The 21,678-nt window shown below is 38.3% G+C and overlaps 2 protein-coding genes across 4 annotated transcripts in view; one reads left to right on the forward strand and one right to left on the reverse strand.

The window, feature by feature from the left end:
* Positions 1 to 2,990: 2,990 nt before the first annotated feature.
* LOC114462422 (profilin-2-like) lies at positions 2,991 to 12,057 on the forward strand. 3 transcript variants are annotated; one of them, XM_028445234.1, is made up of 3 exons: positions 2,991 to 3,323; positions 7,166 to 7,358; positions 8,497 to 8,766. In XM_028445234.1, the coding sequence occupies exons 1-3, from the start codon at positions 3,195 to 3,197 to the stop codon at positions 8,646 to 8,648; spliced, it is 474 nt and encodes a 157-aa protein (XP_028301035.1). In that variant the 5' UTR covers positions 2,991 to 3,194; the 3' UTR covers positions 8,649 to 8,766. The 3 variants fall into 3 exon arrangements, with proteins under 3 accessions (XP_028301035.1, XP_028301037.1, XP_028301036.1); XM_028445236.1 differs by lacking the exon at positions 8,497 to 8,766 and adding an exon at positions 10,294 to 10,469 and having other exon boundaries at positions 2,993 to 3,323; XM_028445235.1 differs by lacking the exon at positions 8,497 to 8,766 and adding an exon at positions 10,609 to 12,057 and having other exon boundaries at positions 2,997 to 3,323.
* Positions 12,058 to 13,201: 1,144 nt separating this feature from the next.
* The window catches only part of rnf13 (ring finger protein 13), a 34,783-nt gene continuing 26,306 nt past the window's right edge, over positions 13,202 to 21,678 (reverse strand). The window contains exons 9-10 of the mRNA XM_028444435.1: positions 14,980 to 15,060; positions 13,202 to 14,246 (exon numbers count right to left, since the gene is read on the reverse strand). Of these exons, the coding sequence (XP_028300236.1) occupies positions 13,876 to 14,246; positions 14,980 to 15,060 (452 nt within the window). The 3' untranslated portion in view covers positions 13,202 to 13,875. The remainder of the gene's footprint in view (positions 14,247 to 14,979; positions 15,061 to 21,678) is intronic.

Here is a 21,678-nt window from a genome sequence, read left to right on the forward strand (position 1 = left end):
GATATCTATCTGCAGTTCAGATTTGATAAAAGGAGAATATAAAATGGCTTGTTTAAAACCACTTTAGTTAAGGAAAATATGGAATTTTGATTTCAATTTTATAAATGTGATACAGTATGTAAGCCTGTACATGTTCAGTATAATCACAATTTTTATTTTATTTTATTTTTTCAGTCTAAGAAGAATCTTAGTGTGCAAAATTTGGAAATTATGAAAAATTTTCCAGTCAAATATTAAACATATTGTATGCAATATAACATCAATATAGCATGATATTACAATATGATAATATAACGTTATTTACGTGAACTCCAATTTATCAGTGAGAAAGTCTACTAAATGAGAGTTAAACTACCAGCAAGGACAACTCAGACTAGTTTTACCACCTTTTGTAATACTAGTGCAGTGCAGTGCCCGTAGGAAGTATGTATTGCTATAGAAAAGTGGGAGGTTGAGTAGCTTTTTCATTGGTGGCCAAATGAGGTTGTGTTTGAAGGTGGGACGTCAGGGACATTTAGCTTTGTTGTGAAATGTGTCGAGTGATAACTATTGTGTTTTTGTACTGTTTGGCTTTTAACAAGGACACTGTAGGGAGTGGAACCCCATCTATTTCAATTCCAGTGTACTGTCCTTGCGGATCCGGATGTCCTCAGACCAGAACACATTCGGTCGTTTTGTGTCATTATTCCACAACAATCAGTTTAGATGCACAAGTAATTTGTAAAGCGTTTATGAAATAATTTATTAACTGTATCGTTGCAGTCCAAACAAATCTGACGTCGCACAACCTTGAACCAAGCAGCAGCCATGTTGAAACTTTCAGGTCAGTCTGATCCTGATCTGCAGAGATATTTGAGGAACACACACACACGGAGAAAGACAGACAGACAGACAGACAGAGATTCCTTGCTTAGAGGTAGGACTGATGACATCATCACTGTGGATGTAGGACTGATGACATCATCACTGTAGAGGTAGGACTGATGATATCATCACTGTAGAGGTAGGACTGATGACATCATCACTGTTGAGGTAGGACTGATGATATCATCACTGTTGAGGTAGGACTGATGACGTGACTGTGGTAGCTCTGCCCCGGTGGACAATTTATGAAATAATTTATTAACTGTATCATTGCAGTCCAAACAAATCTGATGTTGCACACCCTTGAACCAAGCAGCAGCCATGTTGAAAGTCTCATAGCAGTCTGATCCTGGTCCACTGAGATATTTGAGGAACCCACACACACACAGACAGACAGACATACAGATATTCCTTGCTTTATAGATAGATGACCAGTTATACAAACACATGTACACAAGACAGTCATAAAGAGTAAACATTAAATTAAAGCTGCAGCTTGACTTTTCAGGCAATCCCAAACACTGGCATAAAATAATGAACGTATATATTTCATGTACAGGACAAAATACAAAGTGCTACTTGTAGCTTCACATAAATAAAACCAGACTTTCCCGAAGGCAAACCAGGTAGGGACACTATTTGTTAAAGGCTCAAAACAAAGCAGTAAACACAAGTGGCCATGGAAACTGTCATAAACCAATAGGAGAGCTGTAACTGAGTGTGGTTGGCTGAGCGTCCCGCCTTTTTTTTTTTTTTTTTTTTTTTTTTTTGCATTTCCTGGTGAATTAGTAACTCTGCTGTCATTCCTCTGCAAGAGCTAAAGGATCAGGTTGTAGAGATTAAAAAATACTTCATTTTTGTTTATTGCTGTTGGTTAAAAAAAGAAGAAGCTCTGAACAAGGACTGTGTGTATGAGTCACCAATACACAGTGAAAACATTACGTTTGACTGATTTAACTTGATCATAAATTTTATTTTATTTTTTTAAATAGAGGACAAAGTTTAAAATAATCAACATTAGATCTGTTTCACAAATAAATGTAGTAGAATTACATTTGTGACATAATACATTACATCAAGTAAGTCAACTGTCATTAGGCAGTATAATATGAACCAATGTACACTCTTGATACCATTTTTTCTCAACTGTAGTGACTCAATCTGATGTAACCAGGTTAATGTACACCTGACCAACAGCTGCTGCTTTGCTCAGCATAATTTAATTCTGTTTTACTTTGGGATGAAAATAGAGCCCAAAATAATAACCCAGATAAATCAGGGGTTAAAGTTTGTCTGACTAAGCTTATGAGACACTTTTGAAACAAGTAATCTCATCAGGTATGTGCAAAAGTGTGATAAGTAACTTTTCTCTAAGTGCTAGTGTTATCTTAGTTGTTTTTGTGCACCCTGAGAGGAGTATCAAGCTCATTAGTTTGATAAAGTATAGAAATATTGGCCGATAATATCGCCCATGTTTAAGATATATTTTTGGGCGTGAAAATAAACCTACACAAGTATGGAGAAAATGCAAACTCCACACAAAAATACGAAAGGGAGCATCCGGAGATGGTGAGGAGTGAGAAGGCCTTCATGGTGTGAGTCAGATGAACTAATCACTGCATGACTGTGCTTTGATTGAAAATAGGCTTTTTAAATGAACAAATATGCAACTACAATAACAGGTTGCTATGATTATTAATATGGAGGTAGATTTGTGTCTTTATTATTCAATCAAAAAAATAAATAAATACATTTTGAATGAAATAAAATGAAATGAAATCACTTCAACCAAAAAAACTTTTCAATCAAAAGAAGTTTACTTCAATCACAAATAAATATTTTCAATCAAAGAGACCCAAATAATTGCATTTAACACTTTTTTTTTTAATTGAAGGGGTTTTTATTTTAATTTTTTTTTTTTTGGATTGAATAATAAAGACACAAATCCACCTCCATATATTAATAGCATTTTTCTAACTTGCTTTTCATGCACTTTCATTAACTAATAATCTCACTTGGATACATTCATGACGTTAAAAAAATAGTTCCTCTAGCTGAATGCCGCTTGTTATTAGCCATGATATTCATCCGCTGTGACGTGCCTTAAGCATTACGAGGAGGCCTGAGAACGACCTGTGCGGAGTGATTTAGAGAGGCCAACACCCTGTCTGTTCGCAGTCTCTCTGCTCTCCGCCCATACCGAAGAAAGCAGGACGTGACCGAGGAGCAGCGTCTAACCACCGACATTCACTGCTCCTTACAGCGAGCTTAGCGCCGTTCCTGTCCAAACCTCTTCTTTTTGTACTCTTATCCCAACCAATTCCACCAACATGTCCTGGCAAAGCTATGTGGACAACTTGATGGCGGACGGTACCTGCCAAGACGCGGCCATTGTTGGATACACGGATGCCAAATACGTTTGGGCATCGCAACCCGGAGGCACCTTTACCGGTGTAACGGTCAGTATATTACATTAGCCAGTAAATCGTTTAAAATCGTCATGCACGCTTTGTCTAGTTGAGTAGCATTGAAAGGCGAACACCGTGATCAACATGGTTTCCGGTTCTCGCACATAAACGAAAAGACAAGTATCTGTCGCTATTTGTCTCGTATAAAACAATATTCACTTAAGATTTCCTATGAGAAATCGAGTATGTGCTGTTATAGTTTTAATTCAGTGAAAGTCCGGGCTTTTCGGAAAGTAGCGCTAAATGGTTAGCTTATCTCTGCAAAGCACGTTTCTGACAGTTCCCAATATTGCTTAAACTAAAGTAATATACTATGGTAGGGGTTTGACAATTTATTTCTGACAAACTTTTCAATTCCTTTTTTATATTCTTGTTTTAGCTACAAACAGTGAGGCTCTCCGCTGGTCGATTGGAGCCGGTTAGCACAATCAGGGCGGTGTTGCAGTTCAACTGGTGTTCCTTTTTAACTTGTGACCCGTGTTGCACTTTACCCCGGTCTAAACGCTGTCAAAACTTGATATAAAAGCTACACTGCATTCATCTGAGCTTTTATCGGGTTAGAATGGAGTCTCTAAACGGGTTTGTGTGTAAATTATCATCTTTTTCAAATGTGCCGTATCATACAGGAAACCGTTGTGTCATTGCACATGCTCGGCTATAAATAACTTGCCGGTTGTCTTCTGACAATTTAAAACAAACGCCAACGGCTGAATTCACTTAATTGATTGAGGCTAAAACCTTATATTCCGGTTTCACCGTTTGTCATTAGGCTGATTGCACAGCCGGAAGACGGTCACTACTTGAAACGGTTACTGATTTGATTGGAGCACCAGTTGGCGGATAAGGAAGTGAGATTGCCACGAGTGTCAGTCGAATCTTTGCAATGCGTCTTTTATATTTATAGACGTATTGCTTTAGATCCGTCACTCGGTTTTATAACATCGACAGTCGGATTAAAAGGTCGATGTTTTCTGTGCCAAGGAAAGTTTTAGCGTTGTATTTTCAACAACACTTTGGCGTTTAAACCGTTAATACATGCCAAACCACTGTTAAGACTTTAAAAAAGACCGTGTGATAAGTTTCCCTACAAACGGAGACTGTTTCGGTGAACTTCCTCGTCGGGAGTAGAGGTTCAACAGTACTCGTCGTTTGTTCCTTGCTCGTGCTCCGTGAAACAAACTACCGCCCATTTCCCCCAAGATGGCAGACACACACGCCCGATTCGCCGCCGCCTTTGCTTGCAAAAGCCGGTTTTCAGATAGCATCTCCAGCAGTGCCCCTGCGTCGTCCACAATTATTTTTTTTCGCGACTGAATATATCAAAAAATAAAAAGAGAGAAGACAAATCGTGCCTTTCTGGAACATTCCTAGGTTTCAGTGACTGCATGTTTAATCTATTAACCCCTTAGTGACCACTGAAGATCACATTTGTGTCATTTAAACAGATATTTTATTATATGTACATCAGTGCCACCCTTTTGTCCTAAATTTAAACATTGTCACTATAGTCCATGCTAATGAAATAAATGCACCTAATCAAATTAATAAACACTGGCAGTTTTTATGAATGCAGCATTTTCAAAGCTAAGTTTTATTCCCCAGACACTTAAATGTGAGACCTTTTGTTGAAAGAAAATGCAGTTATGATTACACTGTAAATATATTTAGAATTTCATTTGATTCATTGATTGTCTTTTAAATTATGTATTTTACAGTCAAATTTCATTTAAAGGGTTAATTTCTATCAATTCTGCTCAGACAAACTCCGTTCTCCTTGTTTGTGTTAAAGAACTCTGCTGTCAAAGCAGTGCATATATATATATATATATATATATATATACATATATACACACTTTGAAATTGGAAACCGTAATCGGACTCTGATTGCATGATATCAGATAACAGAATATTCATGTAGCTAACTTTTTTGGTAGATTAAAGCTTTGAGTCAATACTTTACCTGTTTCTGACCCTCTCTTGTAAGATTTTCGACAGAAGACGTGATATTGGAGTAAATGTGCCGCAGAAAAACATGATCTGCACAGAATGCTGAAATCAAGTTCTCTCCAAAAGTGCAAACTTGATAAATCCCTTTGATTGACGTTCAATGAATGCGTAAAATTGTGAGCTTCAACTCGGACCACATTTTCCTTTTTCGAAACGAGGCCTGCAACAGAACTCGCTCTACCTTTATAAAATAAAAAGAGGCACAATTGTCCACCTAAGATGCAGTCCTGATAGTGCTGCACAATTAATCAAATTTTAATTGTAATTACGATCTGGGCTGTTCGATTAAATTAACTTGATCGTTGGCGATTTTCACATTTAAAATGTGACTTCTGCATATCAAATCAGGCACTTTCTCAACCCCAGTAGTCAGCCAACCACCAGGGGGCGAACATACGATTGAGTTTTCATTAAGCTACCTTAATAACAAGCAAGAAATGCTTCAGCAGCGTTACACGACTAATCTGTTCTACCACCTGAAAAAAACATCACCAACTTAAATACGATAAATGCATGAAGGCTGATATTGCTTCACAAAGTCTATGGCTGGTGTTTATTGTCCAGAACCTGCGCCGCCTTTGAAATCGTCAGTTTTTCAGAAGTTTTATATTAAGCCTGCAATGATTATCCAACATAAATTGTCGACTACAAAATAGATGTCGACGCAGATTTAAAACATTGACGTTCATATTATTGTGTTTTTTTTTTGTTTTTTTTTTAAATCTGCCGCTGAGTGTTTCCTCCTTTGTCGTTTCTGCAGTACCTTACATGAACTGCTGGGGAATTGCTCTCACCGGTTACATTCAGAAAGTAAACTTAAGTGTAAACTCTAAAGTTCAGCTCCAATTTCATGGTGGCACTACATTTTACAAAAACTATATAATTGCAAACACGGCTGAGTTGCCGTTCCTTCTCGTAACGCAGAGAAGTGAGATCTCAGATATTTTGTGGCTTATTTTTAACATGCAGATTTGTTCATTAGTAAACAGCCAATTATTCAAATAGTAATTACATTAAGTAGTTTACTTTGCAAACGCTAGTTCAGTTAGGTTTGTGTAACTTCCTGCACTCATCAGTGAGTTACTGACGTATCCTGCTTTCAATGACCTTTTTTCTGCCTTCTGCTGATACTAGTGTCTATTCTGAACACGAAACCTTTTCTTTTATAATAAACAAAAGGTTCACTGTTAAGAATAAAAAATATTCCCTTTAGGCATGTTGGCTCTAAACTGTTTAATTGTTTGGGCTTAAAACACCAACTTTCAAAAAAGATGTTTGTTCTTTCACTTTTATATCTTTAGTGGTTTTAAACCTCTACCTCAACAACCTGCGAGGCAGCTAAGCTATAGCTTTACAACAACTTTACACTGTTTTGGCAGGTGCGTTAAAATAGCAGTTCAAAACAGCAAAAACATTCAATAGATTAATCCACTACAAAAATAATCATTAGTTGCAGCTCTAGTTTATATATCTCATATATTGCCCTTCTTTTAAAACAACTTGTAGCATTTTTACAAACAAGTGTGTTTTGGCCGGCAACCATAATTCTGAGATGTGCACGGTTAGCTGTTTACATGCAAACATACTTAGTAAACATGATTTACAGCAGAAATGTTAACAGGATGTTGGATGTTGTATCAACCCCTTTTTCTGCACAAGCATTTTAGTTACTTCAGCATCTTTACAGATGGTTAAGTTCATCAGGTCCAAATACCAAGCTGTCTCCTTTGAACATTAGCCCTGATGGTTCTTGTTTCTACAGTTTAATAATGTCTACATTTAAACTAACCCTGCTTCTTCTTTTGTTCTTTTCTGTTTTTTTCTAGGTTGAAGAGATCGATGTGTTAATAGGAAAAGACCGGTCTCACTTCTTCACCAATGGTTTGACATTGGGCAAAAAAAAATGCTCTGTACTTAGAGATAATTTGCTCTTAGACTCAGACTTCACAATGGACATTCGGACTAAAAGCCAAGCAGGAGAGTCAACATACAACATCGCTGTAGCCAAAGGAGGCAAAAGTAAGTGTCCTGTTCATTTGTGTTGCTATTACATTAAATGTGGTATTCCTGTTTATTACTTCTATGTTCAATACAGGCTAAAATACATCTTTCCTCAACATGTGATCAATTTTAAGTGTTACGGTTGATTAAAAGTACATTAAAGGCAAGTTTTTAATGTATGCTTTTGATTTTAAAATGTACCAGCCAATTTACACTCAAGCAAATTAATACTGCATTATGTCAATTTAAGTAAACCAATATTGGAGGCTTATTCAATGCTGTCAAAGGTTTAACTTTCATTCCTATAATGTCTCCATGAGGCTGAGAGAAAAAAAATGAATAGGAAAGGCAAAAGTTGCCCTTCTGTTGTTTTGCAAGCTTGGTAAAACAGCATGTCTCATTAGTTTAGCCTTATAACTGAGCGTGTCTGTTGGCTGCAGTATTTTAAGGCTTAAATGTTTTTTGGAAGCAGGATTTAGTGAGAAAGCACAGTTTAGTGTAGCCTCACTTTGCTATCATTTAACTTATAGATATTTAGTCCTTGGATAAACAATCAGCTGGAAAGTAGTTTAGTTGTTGTCTTCCAAGCCAAAAGTTACTATAGCTCACAGCTGAGGCTCAACGTGGGAATCTGTTTCTTCTTCTCTTGGGTCTGAATGCAACAAAAATGTCCTTCAAATTCTGAACTTCATGACCCTCCTGAACAAAGTAGCTCTACCTTCAGCTTCTCGCTGTCTTCTCCTGCACATCTATTTCATGTCTGCTGTGGTCAACTCCTGCCTATTTACCTTTCTCATGTATTAAGGAAATATATCCAATAGAGGTGTCCCGATCGGATATTGATATATCGGTCCAATACCAGCCAAATTATTATTATTTTGCTATCTGGTTCAGAGTTGAATAGATTTCTGACTGTATTTTGGCGTTAATCCAACTTTCTCTCCCGTCAGTCTGCACACACGCAACTTCCTCTTCCTCCTCGACATGCAGTGTTATTGCTTGCCCCGCTTTTTTTGTTTTATCTCACCATCGCCACACTATCCATGAGTTCTACACATGCTCTGGAGTGTGCGCTGCTGTGAACGTCAACTCTGTACGTAGTGCCATTTTTCTCATATAAAGTCTCATATAAACGCCTTTCCTCTCTCCCTCTTAGCTCTGCTGAGCATGGATGATCGCTCATCCATAGGTGCACTGCTACCTCCCACATGTCACCTATTATTTTGCTATCTGGCTCACAGGCTGGGGGTATTTTATACCCCCCTCCTCCCGACACGCAGGGATGACCCGTTTGGTCCGGTTAGTTGATGGTTTTATCTCACGATCACAGCATTATCAATCTACTCAGTTCCATACATGTTCTGTGTTAGTATGTGGAGCTGTGAGCTGCTGGATATATCACAATATCACTCGGTAGCGCCATAATCTCCCTTTTTTCCTGTTTCTTCCTGCTTTGCTGGGTAGCATCAGTGGTTAATCTCTCATCTAAAGATGCACTGCTGCCATCTTCAGGGCACAGTTGGTCACTACAACACCCCACAGCCTAGATATTGATGAGGGACCTCCGCCAGGGTGTTTTCTAGTAATCCCTGTGAAAAAACGCAAATGACGAGTAATCTCGTCAATGGCACTGAGTGAGTTAACCAAAGCTAGCATGTCTGCCACACTGGTAACGGCTGCTTTAAGAAAACATGTTTTGTTTGTCTTAACACGCTCCGCCAGACTATATCAGTTTTGAATTTATCAACACACCTCAATTACTTCAGCAACTCAGCTTTATAAGCTTAATTATGTTCTGACTGCTGTTTGTTGGCTAGGTAGTCTGTGCTAATGCTAACAGTGATACTTCCTGTCCTCTGGCTTTTTCACCTTCACAGTAACTGTAAATCATGCACAGATTGCACTAAACAATGAGTGAGATGGCCCATGGCCATTCTTTTACATTATTTTCCTGACAATAAATTGCACTACTATGTCACATTTCAACAAATTGATGATTGGCACCTTCAGCTAATAGTGTCTGATTTCTTCCAAAATACACTATGGCAGCGGCGTCAAGCTTGTTTTAGTTCAAGGGCCAAGTACGAAGATTTTATGCAGTAAAATTAGTTATTTCAACATTATTGTGCCATAGTTTGCTCCTATGTATACATACAATACTGAATATGTAAAAAACCAACAGTATCCATGCAATAAGTAATAAATATCAGTCCCAACGGGATCTTCACTTTAAATTTCCTAGATTTTGTGACCTATTACTATGTAATTAAAGGAAATATGTATAATAATTTAAAAATAAGTTTGTTTTTTTTTAAGAAATGTGAGGTTTAACTGACTGCCATAATGCGATATAAGTACTGGGGAAACGATGAGCCCCCGCAAATTTTGAGTTTCATTTACACAAAACATGTTTTCTGTCATTCTTACTTTCTCCTGCGGGCCAAATTGGATCCTCCAAAGGGCCGGATATAGCCCCTGAGCCATGAGTGTGACGTGTACTGTTGGTTGAAGAAGTTGCTAATCATTGATCAATGGATGGCTTTTTATGGCCTTTTTTAAATGACTGTAATCAGTCTGTTGCTCAGCTATTTGTCCTTTTCCAGAGCCCGGTTACTCAAATTTAACATGAAAAACGTTTTAATCCAGAAGACCCCTCAAATGCTGTGGAAAGCACTTCCTTATTTTCTCTGCACGTGTCACCAAGTAGAAAGTACGATAAACTGAACCTTTTCTGCCAAGGTGAATAACTGCATTGATTCAAGTTTCATTCGACCTCGTTTATAACTTTTACATTTTGACATTTGCAAGTTAACCTCCATGTCAGTTTGACCAGCAGCAGACTGAAACATTCAGCCTTTCATTTAGCTTTAAACTCTTTGGCTTTGTGCTTGTCTTTTCCACTGCTCATCCTTTACACCTTCTCTAAATGTCCTTTCTGTCTCTTTTCTTTCAGTCTTGGTGTTGGTAATGGGCAAAGAAGGGGTCCATGGTGGCGGATTGAATAAGAAGGCATACACGATGGCTAAATACTTGAGGGAATCAGGATTTTAGGGTTACTTTTATGCAGTTTGAGGAGAAAAAAAAAAAACATAAAACTATTTTTAAAAATCTGAAAACTTTTTTTCTCTCCAACATGGTGAAAGGTCACACACTTCCACTCCTAACACTGTAGCTGTTTATCTGTAAAGGCAATGCCTGTTTTGTTTTTCCAATGTCATCACATTTATTTATTTTGTATGTTTGTTTTTTTTTCCTTTTGTGTATTCAGTTTTGGTTCTTGTCATGGGGAAGGAAGGTGTCCATGGAGGACAGCTCAACAAGAAAGCATTTGAAATGGCTGAATACCTGAGGAAGACTGGATACTAAAGCAGCCCCACACCTGCTACCATTGCATTCCCCTCCACCTCCAGTTCTAGGTGATAGTTCCTCTTATTTTCCCATCTGTCTTTTTTTTTTTTTTTTTTTGGGTTTTTTTAAATCATTTTTCCATTTCCACTGCTATACACGGCAAAGAAACGCTTTTTGAAAACGGGACATTATAACACAAATCGACCTCATCAAGGCCAGCAAAACATTTTTGGCAGTAAAGTTAGTCAAACATTGTGGACTTTAAAGTAACATTTATTGGGTTTCTAATGCCTGTCCCTCCCAAACGGTGTTGTACACTCTCCTGCTGCAAACAGATGTGGCCTTTGGAGCACATGAGCAGTAACGAAGCTCTTTGTCTTCCTTTTTTTTTTTAGTTTTCTCTTTAAGTTGAGAAGGATTGCAGTAACCTTTAGCCTCTGACCTGTATGGTTCACCTACTCTTCTCTTTTATAACTTCCCTCTTCTGATAACATCTACCACACATTGAAGAGATTTCTGAAGTTGGCTTGGAGCATTTTGGACTTTTCCCCGTTACAACCTCCCTGACTACACAAAAGAAACTCCTGGACATTCCACTGTAACTATGGCTCAGGCACTTCCTACTGTTGTTTGCAAACTTCTGCTTTCTTTTTTTTTTCTTTTCTTTTTGTAAAATTTTTTTTTGAAAGGCATCTACTTCTGGATGCTAGATATCATAGCCTTTAAATATCTGGAGTTGGAATAAATTCTTTTTCTAGGACCAATGATAGTCAAAGTCTGGGTGTTGATGCAGTTTTTTTAAATCCTGTGAATGAACACTGCTAATAAACGGGAGCATCATGATTTAAGCGTAATAGTAAGGGGAAGATAAGGGTGTGAGTATTGAACAGTTGGAAATCAAACGATGCATTTTTCTAGACTCGTGGTAAATATAAAACTGTGGAAAAATGAACTGCCTTGGATTGTTTTCTGTATCACAAGGTACGTCCACTCCACCCTAGTCCTGCTAACTGAAGGGAATTGGATAATTCTGCATGGTTGTCTTTTTGAAACTCGACTGGAGAACCTGTGTATCCTGTGCCATAATGTGGAAAGTTCTGTTCTTAAGATGGATGTCGCCCACTTATAGATTTTTTTTTTTTTTTTTTTTTTTTTGTTCAGCCTCCGCTTTATTGTGTAGGCATCGTGAAATATGTGTACTCTATTTCAAATCCTGTTTTCAGACTTTAAGTTCCTGTCCTCTGCTGTTCACATCTGGGATATTGTCTTTTTTTATGCATTTGAGTTCATATGCATAAAACCAAGAAATGCCATAAATGGATTTATCACCTTGTTTACAGACGGATCAAATAAATTTAATCCAACCAGATCAATGTTTTCTGTTCTTTCTCAAAGTGGTAGTTTGAGTCGTATGAATGAGTAGACGTCTACCAATGTAAACTCTTTGTAGGGAACTCGTGTTCTCATAAATCAGGGGGAAAACCTAAAACTAACCTTGTTTTTTATTATACTAGCATGGGGATAAATAGTTATTAGAGGTTTTAGGATACAAATGTTGACAAGAAAGTGAGGACAATCCATGTTTATAATGTGTGATGAATTCATTACCTTTAAAAATGAATGCAATTGGCAAATTTTGCTTTTTCTGATGGCACATAGAGCAGGTGCTGAGACCGTCCTATAACCAGTGTTCTTATTGGTTAACTCGGCCTAAAACCTGTAATAGTTTTGTCTTCGACAGTACATGGTAACCAGATTAAAGATTATTCCTCCCATGGTCATGTAAATCACATTAGCTCCTAGTTTACTTAAGAAAATGATGTGGGGAGTTATGGTCTCTACCATAGTTGGGGTGAATTATAATTATAATTGATAATTACAAATGTAAATGTCATTGAAAACATCTGTTGCTGTTGTAATTGTGTTCAGATAATTGACTTTGTAATTTCTACAAAAAATATTTCATTAAATGCAAAACTGGCAAACTATGTTACAGTTCTATGGCTTACAAATATGTAGTTGACAAGTTCTCCAATTACATTTACTTATTTTATCTTTTTTTAAAAAAATTAATTAAAATTGAGGTATACAGAGAGGAAAAAAGGTTCAGGCATCACACCGAATCCACAATACCAGTATTTTTATGATAAAGCATAACAAGTGAGGTAACAAACCATGAAAAATAAATTGGATGATAGATATTAGTGTATTTCACAACTGATTTCTAACACGAGGAAGGTTAAGTTTTATGAAGTTATTTATTAGAGGCTCAGTAATTCTGGTTAATTTAACCTATAGTAATTAGAAAGATAATTGTCTTTCAGTGAAAAAATAATCATAATTGACTTGCAATTGAACATGGATAAATGAAGACGTAATTGACCCCAACCCTGGTCTCTACAATTTAATGTGCAAATAAAAACAGGAATTATCTTTTTCATTAACTGCAATGTTAAATTACTCATTTACATCAGTGCAAGGTTATAAAACACTGCAAAAGAAATTCTGTCAAATACATTTTCCATATCAAGAAATGTTTATTTCACTGAAATGAAGCAGGAACATAAAAACCCATTACATACAAGGCAAGTCTTTTAAAAAAAAAAAAATCAAATTTGGAAGTACTTTTTTTTTTCACTATAAACAGTATTTAAACCAGGTTAGATCAGCTGAATGTGTAATGAGGCCTTTGACCTGTATGTGAAGCAGCCAAATGAAGTTCTACCACAGTTAATGGTCAATCAACTTTCCCTCCAGGTGAGGCCACATGGCACAGGCTTCACTCAGAAACTGGCACAAACAGGCAGAGACATCAGTGACTGCGTCATTAGAAATCTCTTAGAAAGAAGCTGCGGGAACGTGTTTCTACATTAGTGTATGTACAGTACTCGTCACCATCAAAGGTTCCAGTGCTGTGCTCTATACTGGGAATGCATATTTACACAGTCATTTATTTGATTAATGCGTGGTTATGAGTTAGCCATCGCTTTGTTGTGATTAGTACAGTAAATGCTTACTGTACACTAGTTACCAAAACTGAAAATCTAAAATATGTATATTAGAGGCATATTGATTACAATGTGCTGTAAGCAGACATTTTCTTAATTTGCGCCTCAAAAGTTCCTTCTGTGAGATTGGGGGGGTGAACAGCGAGTGAGGCCTCGGTAACAAACAGGAAAGCTGCAGGTCAAGCTTGGGGCATGATGTCGTGCTGGTGGCCTTCAGAGCACGGCTTCTGCATTTGAACCACCACCGTCTCCACGGTAACCTCCTCCTCGCTGTCGCTGCTGTCCAGCTCATCCTCATACTCTGAAGACTCCTGGTCCTGTTCGGAGCGCGACGCCACGGACATCGTACCGAAAGAATGAGCGCTGGTGGAGGCCAGCGAGCGAAGCAGTGGCGTGCTCTCTGACACGTCCTCGTTCTCCTCGGGGCCGCTGTCCGCCTCTTCTGAGTCAGAGTCAGAATCGCCCTGCGAGGGAACCACCTTCTGCTTGCACACCGGGCAGGTTTTCTTAGTTTTGGTCAGCCACGGATCCACACATTTACTATGATAGGCTGAGCACAAAAACACAAAGTTTCAACAAAACCTGCAAAGTTTCACTGTTAAATTAAACAAGAAGACAGTCATCAACATCCTTCGCCAGACTGGTTATTATAACTCACAACCTTTTCCTCATGTCCCATAAGAAAATATTGTCCCATCAGAATATATTTGGTTATCCTATCTTAAGTGGTTTCTGAGAAAAGTTGTCCCCTTTGAAGATACCTCGATCAGAGTAAAAAAAACGGAACGAGGACAATAACTACGAAAAAAATAATTTGCGCACTTTTCATTTTCGAACTCCATCAAGGTATTGATACCTTGAAGCCACACACCGAATTTGGTTATCCTATCTTAAACAGTTTCTGAAAAAAGCTGTACCCTTTAACTAGAACAGACCAAACACGGGCAGAGCTCAAACATATATCCCCCTTCCGGGGGATAATAAAAATGAGCAATGCATTAATATTAATTTATAAAATTGCAATGTTTTAATTTTAGTGAGGTGCATTCAGAGCCATAAATGCAATAAGACCTCCTTTAATGTAAAAGATCATTCTTTTAAGTTAAAAAGTCTTCACCACCACTATTGGCCCCTAAGCAAGACCCTTAGTTGCAAACAAACGCTGATATTATTTGTTATTTTATGTTTATATATCTTATATATTCTTAATAATATGAATCTGTTAATAGTGTTATTTGGTAGGCGGAGCTAAAATATCTCTTTGGACAAAGATGGAGACTCACCATGAGAACATGGCAGCACTCGAAGTTTGTCTCCTTCCTCGTATTCATCCAGGCAGATCGCACACACATCGTAGTTATCCCCTGAATCAATAGAAAAAACACGTCTTAACAGTTTCAAAAGGAACTAAACAAGCAGTATGAATACTCGTTTACTGTTGATGTGTGGTGTGTTAAAGGCAAATACACACAGTTCTAAAGACACAAACCTCCGCAAAGTTTAAATGAGCTCACCAAATTTCATTTAAATCCATTCAGAACTTTTTGAAATATCCTTGCTCTGGATACTGTATCTACAGTACCATCCAGATCATCTCTAAAAGTGAACTTGTCCTTCCGTTGACATTGTCTATCAGCTCACCAAAGTGTATTTAAATCTGTTTCAGAAATTGTTGAGATATCCTGCTAACAAACATTAACAGACGGATGGACCGATCTAGTTGGCGGAGGTAACAATAAAAAGCAAATTTGAATTTTAAAGTTTAAAAAAGCAATTTAAGTCTAGAATAGACTGCTTGTATTGGAGATTTTAGATTTTTTTTTGCAGGTGAACATAATTCGATTTTGTTGATATCGGACCAATTTCCTTTTTTCTTTTCGGACCAATTTCCGATACCAATGTCAGATTGGGACAGCCCTATTTCTCTTGATCCTAGCTTGTTCACTAGTATCATTATGTCATTAAATGAAATGCTCTCGCTAAAGTAAAACCAACAAACGCAGGAGCTTAGTGAATGTAGTCCAAAAACCTGTTCTCAGGTTCCTCAGGTTAGTGGACTACATGCATCACAGCACATGAAGCAGTTCAGTTCTCACTAACTACACAACCAAACCACTGCGGTTAACACATCAGGCGTTAAGCATTTTCCGTTTCATGCCTTAGACGTCTGAATCAAGAAGAACAGACGTTGCTATCTAACTGCATCACTTCCCTTTACTGTACACTTCCCTTTCTATACGGTGACAACACATTTGATAAAACTTTCCTTCCTGTTTTCTAAAGTGTATTTCTGTGGCGCATCTCTGGAGCATTTGCATGGGGAAGCATTTTTTACGGTTTTCACATCGCTTCTGTGGCATTGTGATAAATATTTTTTTTTTTGACCAAATATGTCCTTGTACGAGCCATCCGTCCAATCATCAGTCTGCACGCACACTAGCTACCGATAGACTAGTGCCAACACATTTCCTGACGTTACGCGTGCGGTGCGACACGGGTTGATGAACGCGGTGCCGTTCAGATTCTTCTCATTTTCCTTCCACAGCTGGGCAGAGAGCAGAGCTGCAGGCCTATGTGTTTATGTAAGCTTTAAATGAGCATGTTCAGCCCTGACTGGGCTGTGTGTGTCCATGCCAAGGCTGCATGAGACCATATAAGGATAGAGTCCCACCGACCCCTCCTCCTCTTCCCCTTCCTGTGAGTGTCAGCTACTTCAGGTTTGAAGCAACATCTTATACATACATCTCTACCTCCTCAAAAATATCACTACAAACTTTCAGCCACGTCTTCTTCTTACGGTTGAGCTGCAGTCGTTTTCTTTTTTGCTAAAAGAGTGTCACTGCGGGCGGGAAAAGCAGTATCCGATTACACTTTACTGAGCCAATCGAAGAAGACCACACTGAGAATGCTCAGTTGACTATCAAAGGACCTTGTTGGACCAAAAAGCAAGCAGATGCCTTCAAACGGAACAAATTACTACACCAGTGCTGATCACTCACCTCAAACTAAGCCTGTCCATCTCTATAGTATTCCCTGACATGCAGTATATGGCCATATTAGGTCAGACCAGTCCAAGATGTATTCACTAGTGTTGTGCTCAAGACCACAATATCTGAGACTAAGACAAGACCAAGACTTTTGAAAGTCAAGACCAAGATAAGACCAAGTCAAGACTAAGACCTAGGCCATAAAAATCCATTTCAAAAACAAGGTTGACAAGTTTTTCAAACAGTTAAAGAAGATTCTCTCTTTAGTTTCTTTAAAATACATTTGACAGAAGGAAAAAGTAGCGCATGCATCAAAGATATTTATTGTTTTACCAAGTTCTTCTCCACATTATCACATTAGTAAAGTTAAAGAATAGCAGAAATCAGTGCTGATCTTGACTGGCACTCCTAGACCAAGACAAGACCGAGTAAAGATGCTTTCAAGTCTGAGACAAGACCAAGACAACTTTTAAAATCTGGTCTTGAGTACTACAACACTAGTATTCACTGCTCCACCATCGTTACCCCTCTGGTATTTTTTCAGTCTCATCTTGTATTCACTCAACTTTGTACGTTTTCGCTTGGTGAATGTTCAGGTCTAGGGAATCCCTTACTCTAAGAGCATCTCAGCTCTGCGCGGCCCCTCATTCATCTGCCAGGCGGCCCTGCCAGCATTTCTAAACTCTCACAGGAACTACTGTCCTACTGAACTTCAGATGAGCTGCGAATGTGCGTTGCAGTCCCAATGACTGGATTTAAGAGAATGTGACGGAAAAAGTGAGTGTGTGTGCCTGCTTGAGCCAGCGGGATGACGTAACTGTCAGCGGGGCACAAAGAGAGCTCCTCTGTGCCGACATCAACATGCTTTACGCACTGACAGTGGAGCCGCTGCAGCTGCTCTGCTCAGTGTGTGTGTGTGTGTGTGTGTGTAGGGGCATTGGTAGGAGTTTAGTGACTCAACATACGCGGGAGGGACTGAAGTACAAGAGTAATTGTTAATTGGTCCAAACAGGAGTCAAATAGCATACTTGGGTTTGTAGATCTTGTTTGCTGAAGCTAAAATCGTAGCGTTATTAAGTACCCAAACAGCCCGGGTATGCTTAGCACAACATTTGTAGTAGAAAGCTGCACGCTGACAGCAGTTGCAGCAGCAAATATATACTGTAGAGCTATGATGTTTAATAATTACATTCTGTTCTATCTTATTTCTGCACAAACCCATGTTGGCACCTTTTCCTGTCTGATTGCAATAATCAAAGGCTGTGTTTGTACTGGCATACTAATGTACTACTCATACGAAGTTTGAGGTCAAAATTAGTATGTAGTGCGTTCCAATTAGATTATATGAAAAGACTAGTATGCAAGAAATACGCAGATGTATACTATATCGGGACATTTTTTAAGTATGCACGGTGGGCACACTAGTCATACTCAACCGCCCCATGATGCATTGCAAGCAGAACGTATCCCCTTTTCAAAACAAAAGCATCTCTTCTTTTCTTCCAATAGTTTTTAACACTTTTGTAAAAAGGGCTCTTGTTTTGAAATTAATCGGAAGTTTAGTCAGTTGCACAATAGCGGGTCTCCAAAAATCTCCGTAATGTCAGCATGAAATGTTTTTCCGCGAGTTTTATAGATCAAATTATCACATGCTATTTTACTTGGTCATTTTCTCACTTAAAACTATTTCAGAACTTTCAATTGTGGCGAATCAACAGATATTTAGTCTCAATGTGCTTCAGGTTTTTGTCGTAGGTTTGAAAGGCATCTTGAGGAACTTGGAAGTATACTTCAGTGGGAACGGGCACCATTCTAATCATCCTAATAGTATATAGTAGACAGTTTATACTCATTCAGTGTGTAGTGTGTAATACGTCAATATGCGATTTATTTCAAACGCAGCCAAAGAGTTAAACAAAGCCTTGCACTAACTATAAAAGTGTTACTGATACATCAGTTAAAATCATGTGCTCGAGCACCAAACCTATAAATAAAGTGACACAGTGGTATAGAAGCACTGAACACAAAATCCCCAGCAGGCACGAGGCTGTTTCCTGTTGACGTGCGTTTGTAGGTGTTTAAATTGAGAACAGCGGCTGCCTCTGATGCACACGCGAGGCGTTTCCAGGAAGCTGCTGCTTCATCTATCATATGAGGTCAAACTGACAATGTGGTGAAAAACACAAAGCTGCCAAACTTTACCTCCTTCCCTTTGCAATATTCAAACCTGTAACGAATGCAAGCAGCTAGTTATCAATTCTAAAATGTTATCATTCTACGCCTGTAATAAATTCCAGATTTATATACCTTTATCTCTAGAACGAACAGAGGCCTTCCAGAGAAAGTGAGAGACCTTTACACTCTAATAACAAATAATAATAATAAAAAAAACAATAATTTACAAAGAACATATGCACAGTTGCACTAGCAGCAAAAAGTATGTGGCAGAACAACTCGGTAAAGTCAGTGTGGGCGTGTGGGCTGAGCTGCCAGTGTGAGAAAGAGCAGGTAAATCCATGTGGGGCACAAACAGTGGTGGCTTCACAGCATGTGACATGAACACGCACATGGGACACAGAGAGTGGCCTGTAAATATTTGTTGTGAGGGTTGAAGTAGCACAGGCTGAAATCTCAAGAGAAAGACATGGCTTTGATTTGAAGTGAGCTGAGAGAAATGCTCCAACATGCCTTGTGTCTCTCTGAGGACAGAACCTGTCCACACATGCCTTTACCTGAGAGAAGAGCCCGGTCTCCTCACATACACTGACCTATAGAGCAGTCTACCCTTAAATTAACGCCGTGCAATTCTACGGCTTTGATGGGTCTGGAATTCTGTGAAAATGCAAACCCAATGCTTCATTCGTTGAGCTTTACAAGACAAAAAATCCTTTAATTTAGAATTCAGGGCAAGTCCTGTTCCTGGAGGGCTGCTGCCACGTATGTTTTACACATCTTCCCAGAGGAATACATTTGAATGAAGGGAGTGGCTCATTCACAAGCCTTTTACGGAGCACAGAGGTGACACTTTGATTAGATTTAGGTCAAATAAGCCAAGACAAAACCATTTAATTATATATTAAGAAAATAATAATATTTTTCTTGCTCAGTCAGATATTAGCCACATTATACATTTTTTTATCCATTCAAATCAAAATTCATAAAAAAAAACAAAAAAAAATCTAAATAAATAATGTAATAATGTATTAGTCATTGTGCTCTGTCTCAAGTGATGTTGGATTATTCTTTAAAAATGTCAAATTAACAAAAAACTACAGCAAAAGTGGACAAGCTTTCACATTTACATATAAAGAACACAGTGTTCCTTTTGGCTAAGCGATGTGTTTGGACCAGGTGTGTTACAGCAGAAAGAAGCTGGCAGATCTCAGGAAGTGAGCTGCTAAACACTGCTTTAACACATTGACTGGATTTAATCTGCACTGCATTTTCACAAGCACTTCCTCAATAGGAACTGAACAATAGCAACAAGATGCACAGACAGGAATGGCAGCCAGAGCGTGTAAAGTTTAGTTTTATCAGCTGTAACAGAGAATGTACACATGCTCTCAGACATACAGTATACTATGCTCCAAAACAAGGATCTACATTGAATTTATCACATTAGCTGCAACAATTCAGATTGCATAAACAAAGACAACATAAAGGACTCATGAAATACCAAAATTGATATATTATAAGAACTCATATCTACAAAGTTGGAGCTCGGTGGCAAAAAAGTATTTAGTCATCCACCAATTGTGCAAATTCTCCCACTTAAAAAGATGAGAGAGGCCTGTAATTTTCATCATAGGCATACCTCAACTATGAGAGACAAATTGGGGGAAAAAATCCAGAAAATCACATTGTAGGATTTTTAATGAATTTTAATGAAATTATTATATTAAATAAGTATTTGGTCAATAACAAAAGTTCATCTCAATACTTTGTCATTGCCAACAAAGGGTAAATTACAGAGGTCAAACGTTTTCTGTAAGTCTTCACACACTGTTGCTGGTATTTTGGCCCATTCCTCCATGCAGATCTCCTCTAGAGCAGTGATATTTTGGGGCTGTCGCTTTCAACTCCCTCCAAATATTTTCTGGATGACTGGCTAGGCCACTCCAGGACCTTGAAATGCTTCTTACGAAGCCACTCCATTGCCCCATCAGTTTAGGATCATTGTTGTGCTGAAAGACCCAGCCACATTTCATCTTCAATGCCCTTGCTGATGGAAGAAGGTTTTCACTCAAAATCTCACAATACATGGCCCCATTCATTCTTTACTTTACACGGATAAGTCATCCTGCTCAATTTGCACAGAGACAGCCCCAAAGCATGATGTTACCACCCCCATGCTTTCCAGTAGGTATGGTGTTCTTTCTCCTCCAAACAGTTTTTTTTACCAAAAAGTTCTATTTTGGTTTCATCTGACCTTATGACATTCACCCAATCCTCTTCTAGATCATCCAAATACTCTCTAGCAAACTTCAGACAGGCTCGGACATGTACTGAACTGTAATCAGGGGGGCACGTCTGGTACTGCAGGATTTGAGTCCCTGGTGGCGTAGTGGTCTTGGCTATAGTAGAGTTTGGAGTGTGACTGTTAGAGGTTGTGGACAGGTGTCTTTTATACTGATAACAAGTTCAAACAGGTGCCAACGAGTGGAAGACAGAGGAGCCTCTTAAAAAAGAAGTTACAGTTCTATGAGAGCCAGAAATCTTGCTTGTTTGTATGTGACCAAATACTTATTTGACCGAGGGATTTACCAATTAATTCATTAAAAATTCTACAATGTGATTTTCTGAATTTTTTTTCTCATTTTGTCTCTCATAGTTAAGGTATACTTATGATGAAAATTACAGGCCTCTCTCATCTTAAGTTGGAGAACTTGTAAATTGGTGGCAGACTAATTACTTTTTTGTCCACTGTAGATTTGGTTTTATTACATTAAATCTAAAAGTTTTTGGGCTCAACTGTAACATAATGACATCTCACAC

The sequence above is a fragment of the Gouania willdenowi genome, chromosome 4 (assembly GCF_900634775.1).
Source record: "Gouania willdenowi chromosome 4, fGouWil2.1, whole genome shotgun sequence".
Lineage (NCBI taxonomy): Eukaryota > Metazoa > Chordata > Actinopteri > Blenniiformes > Gobiesocidae > Gouania > Gouania willdenowi.

Bases quoted from the DNA above. Each gene is read 5' to 3' on its own strand.
- LOC114462422 (XM_028445234.1), top strand. From the start codon at position 3,195: ATGTCCTGGCAAAGCTATGTGGACAACTTGATGGCGGACGGTACCTGC. The intron at 3,324-7,165 runs GTCAGTATATTA...GTTTTTTTCTAG, and splicing joins GCACCTTTACCGGTGTAACG to GTTGAAGAGATCGATGTGTT. The intron at 7,359-8,496 runs GTAAGTGTCCTG...TCTCCCTCTTAG, and splicing joins TGTAGCCAAAGGAGGCAAAA to CTCTGCTGAGCATGGATGAT.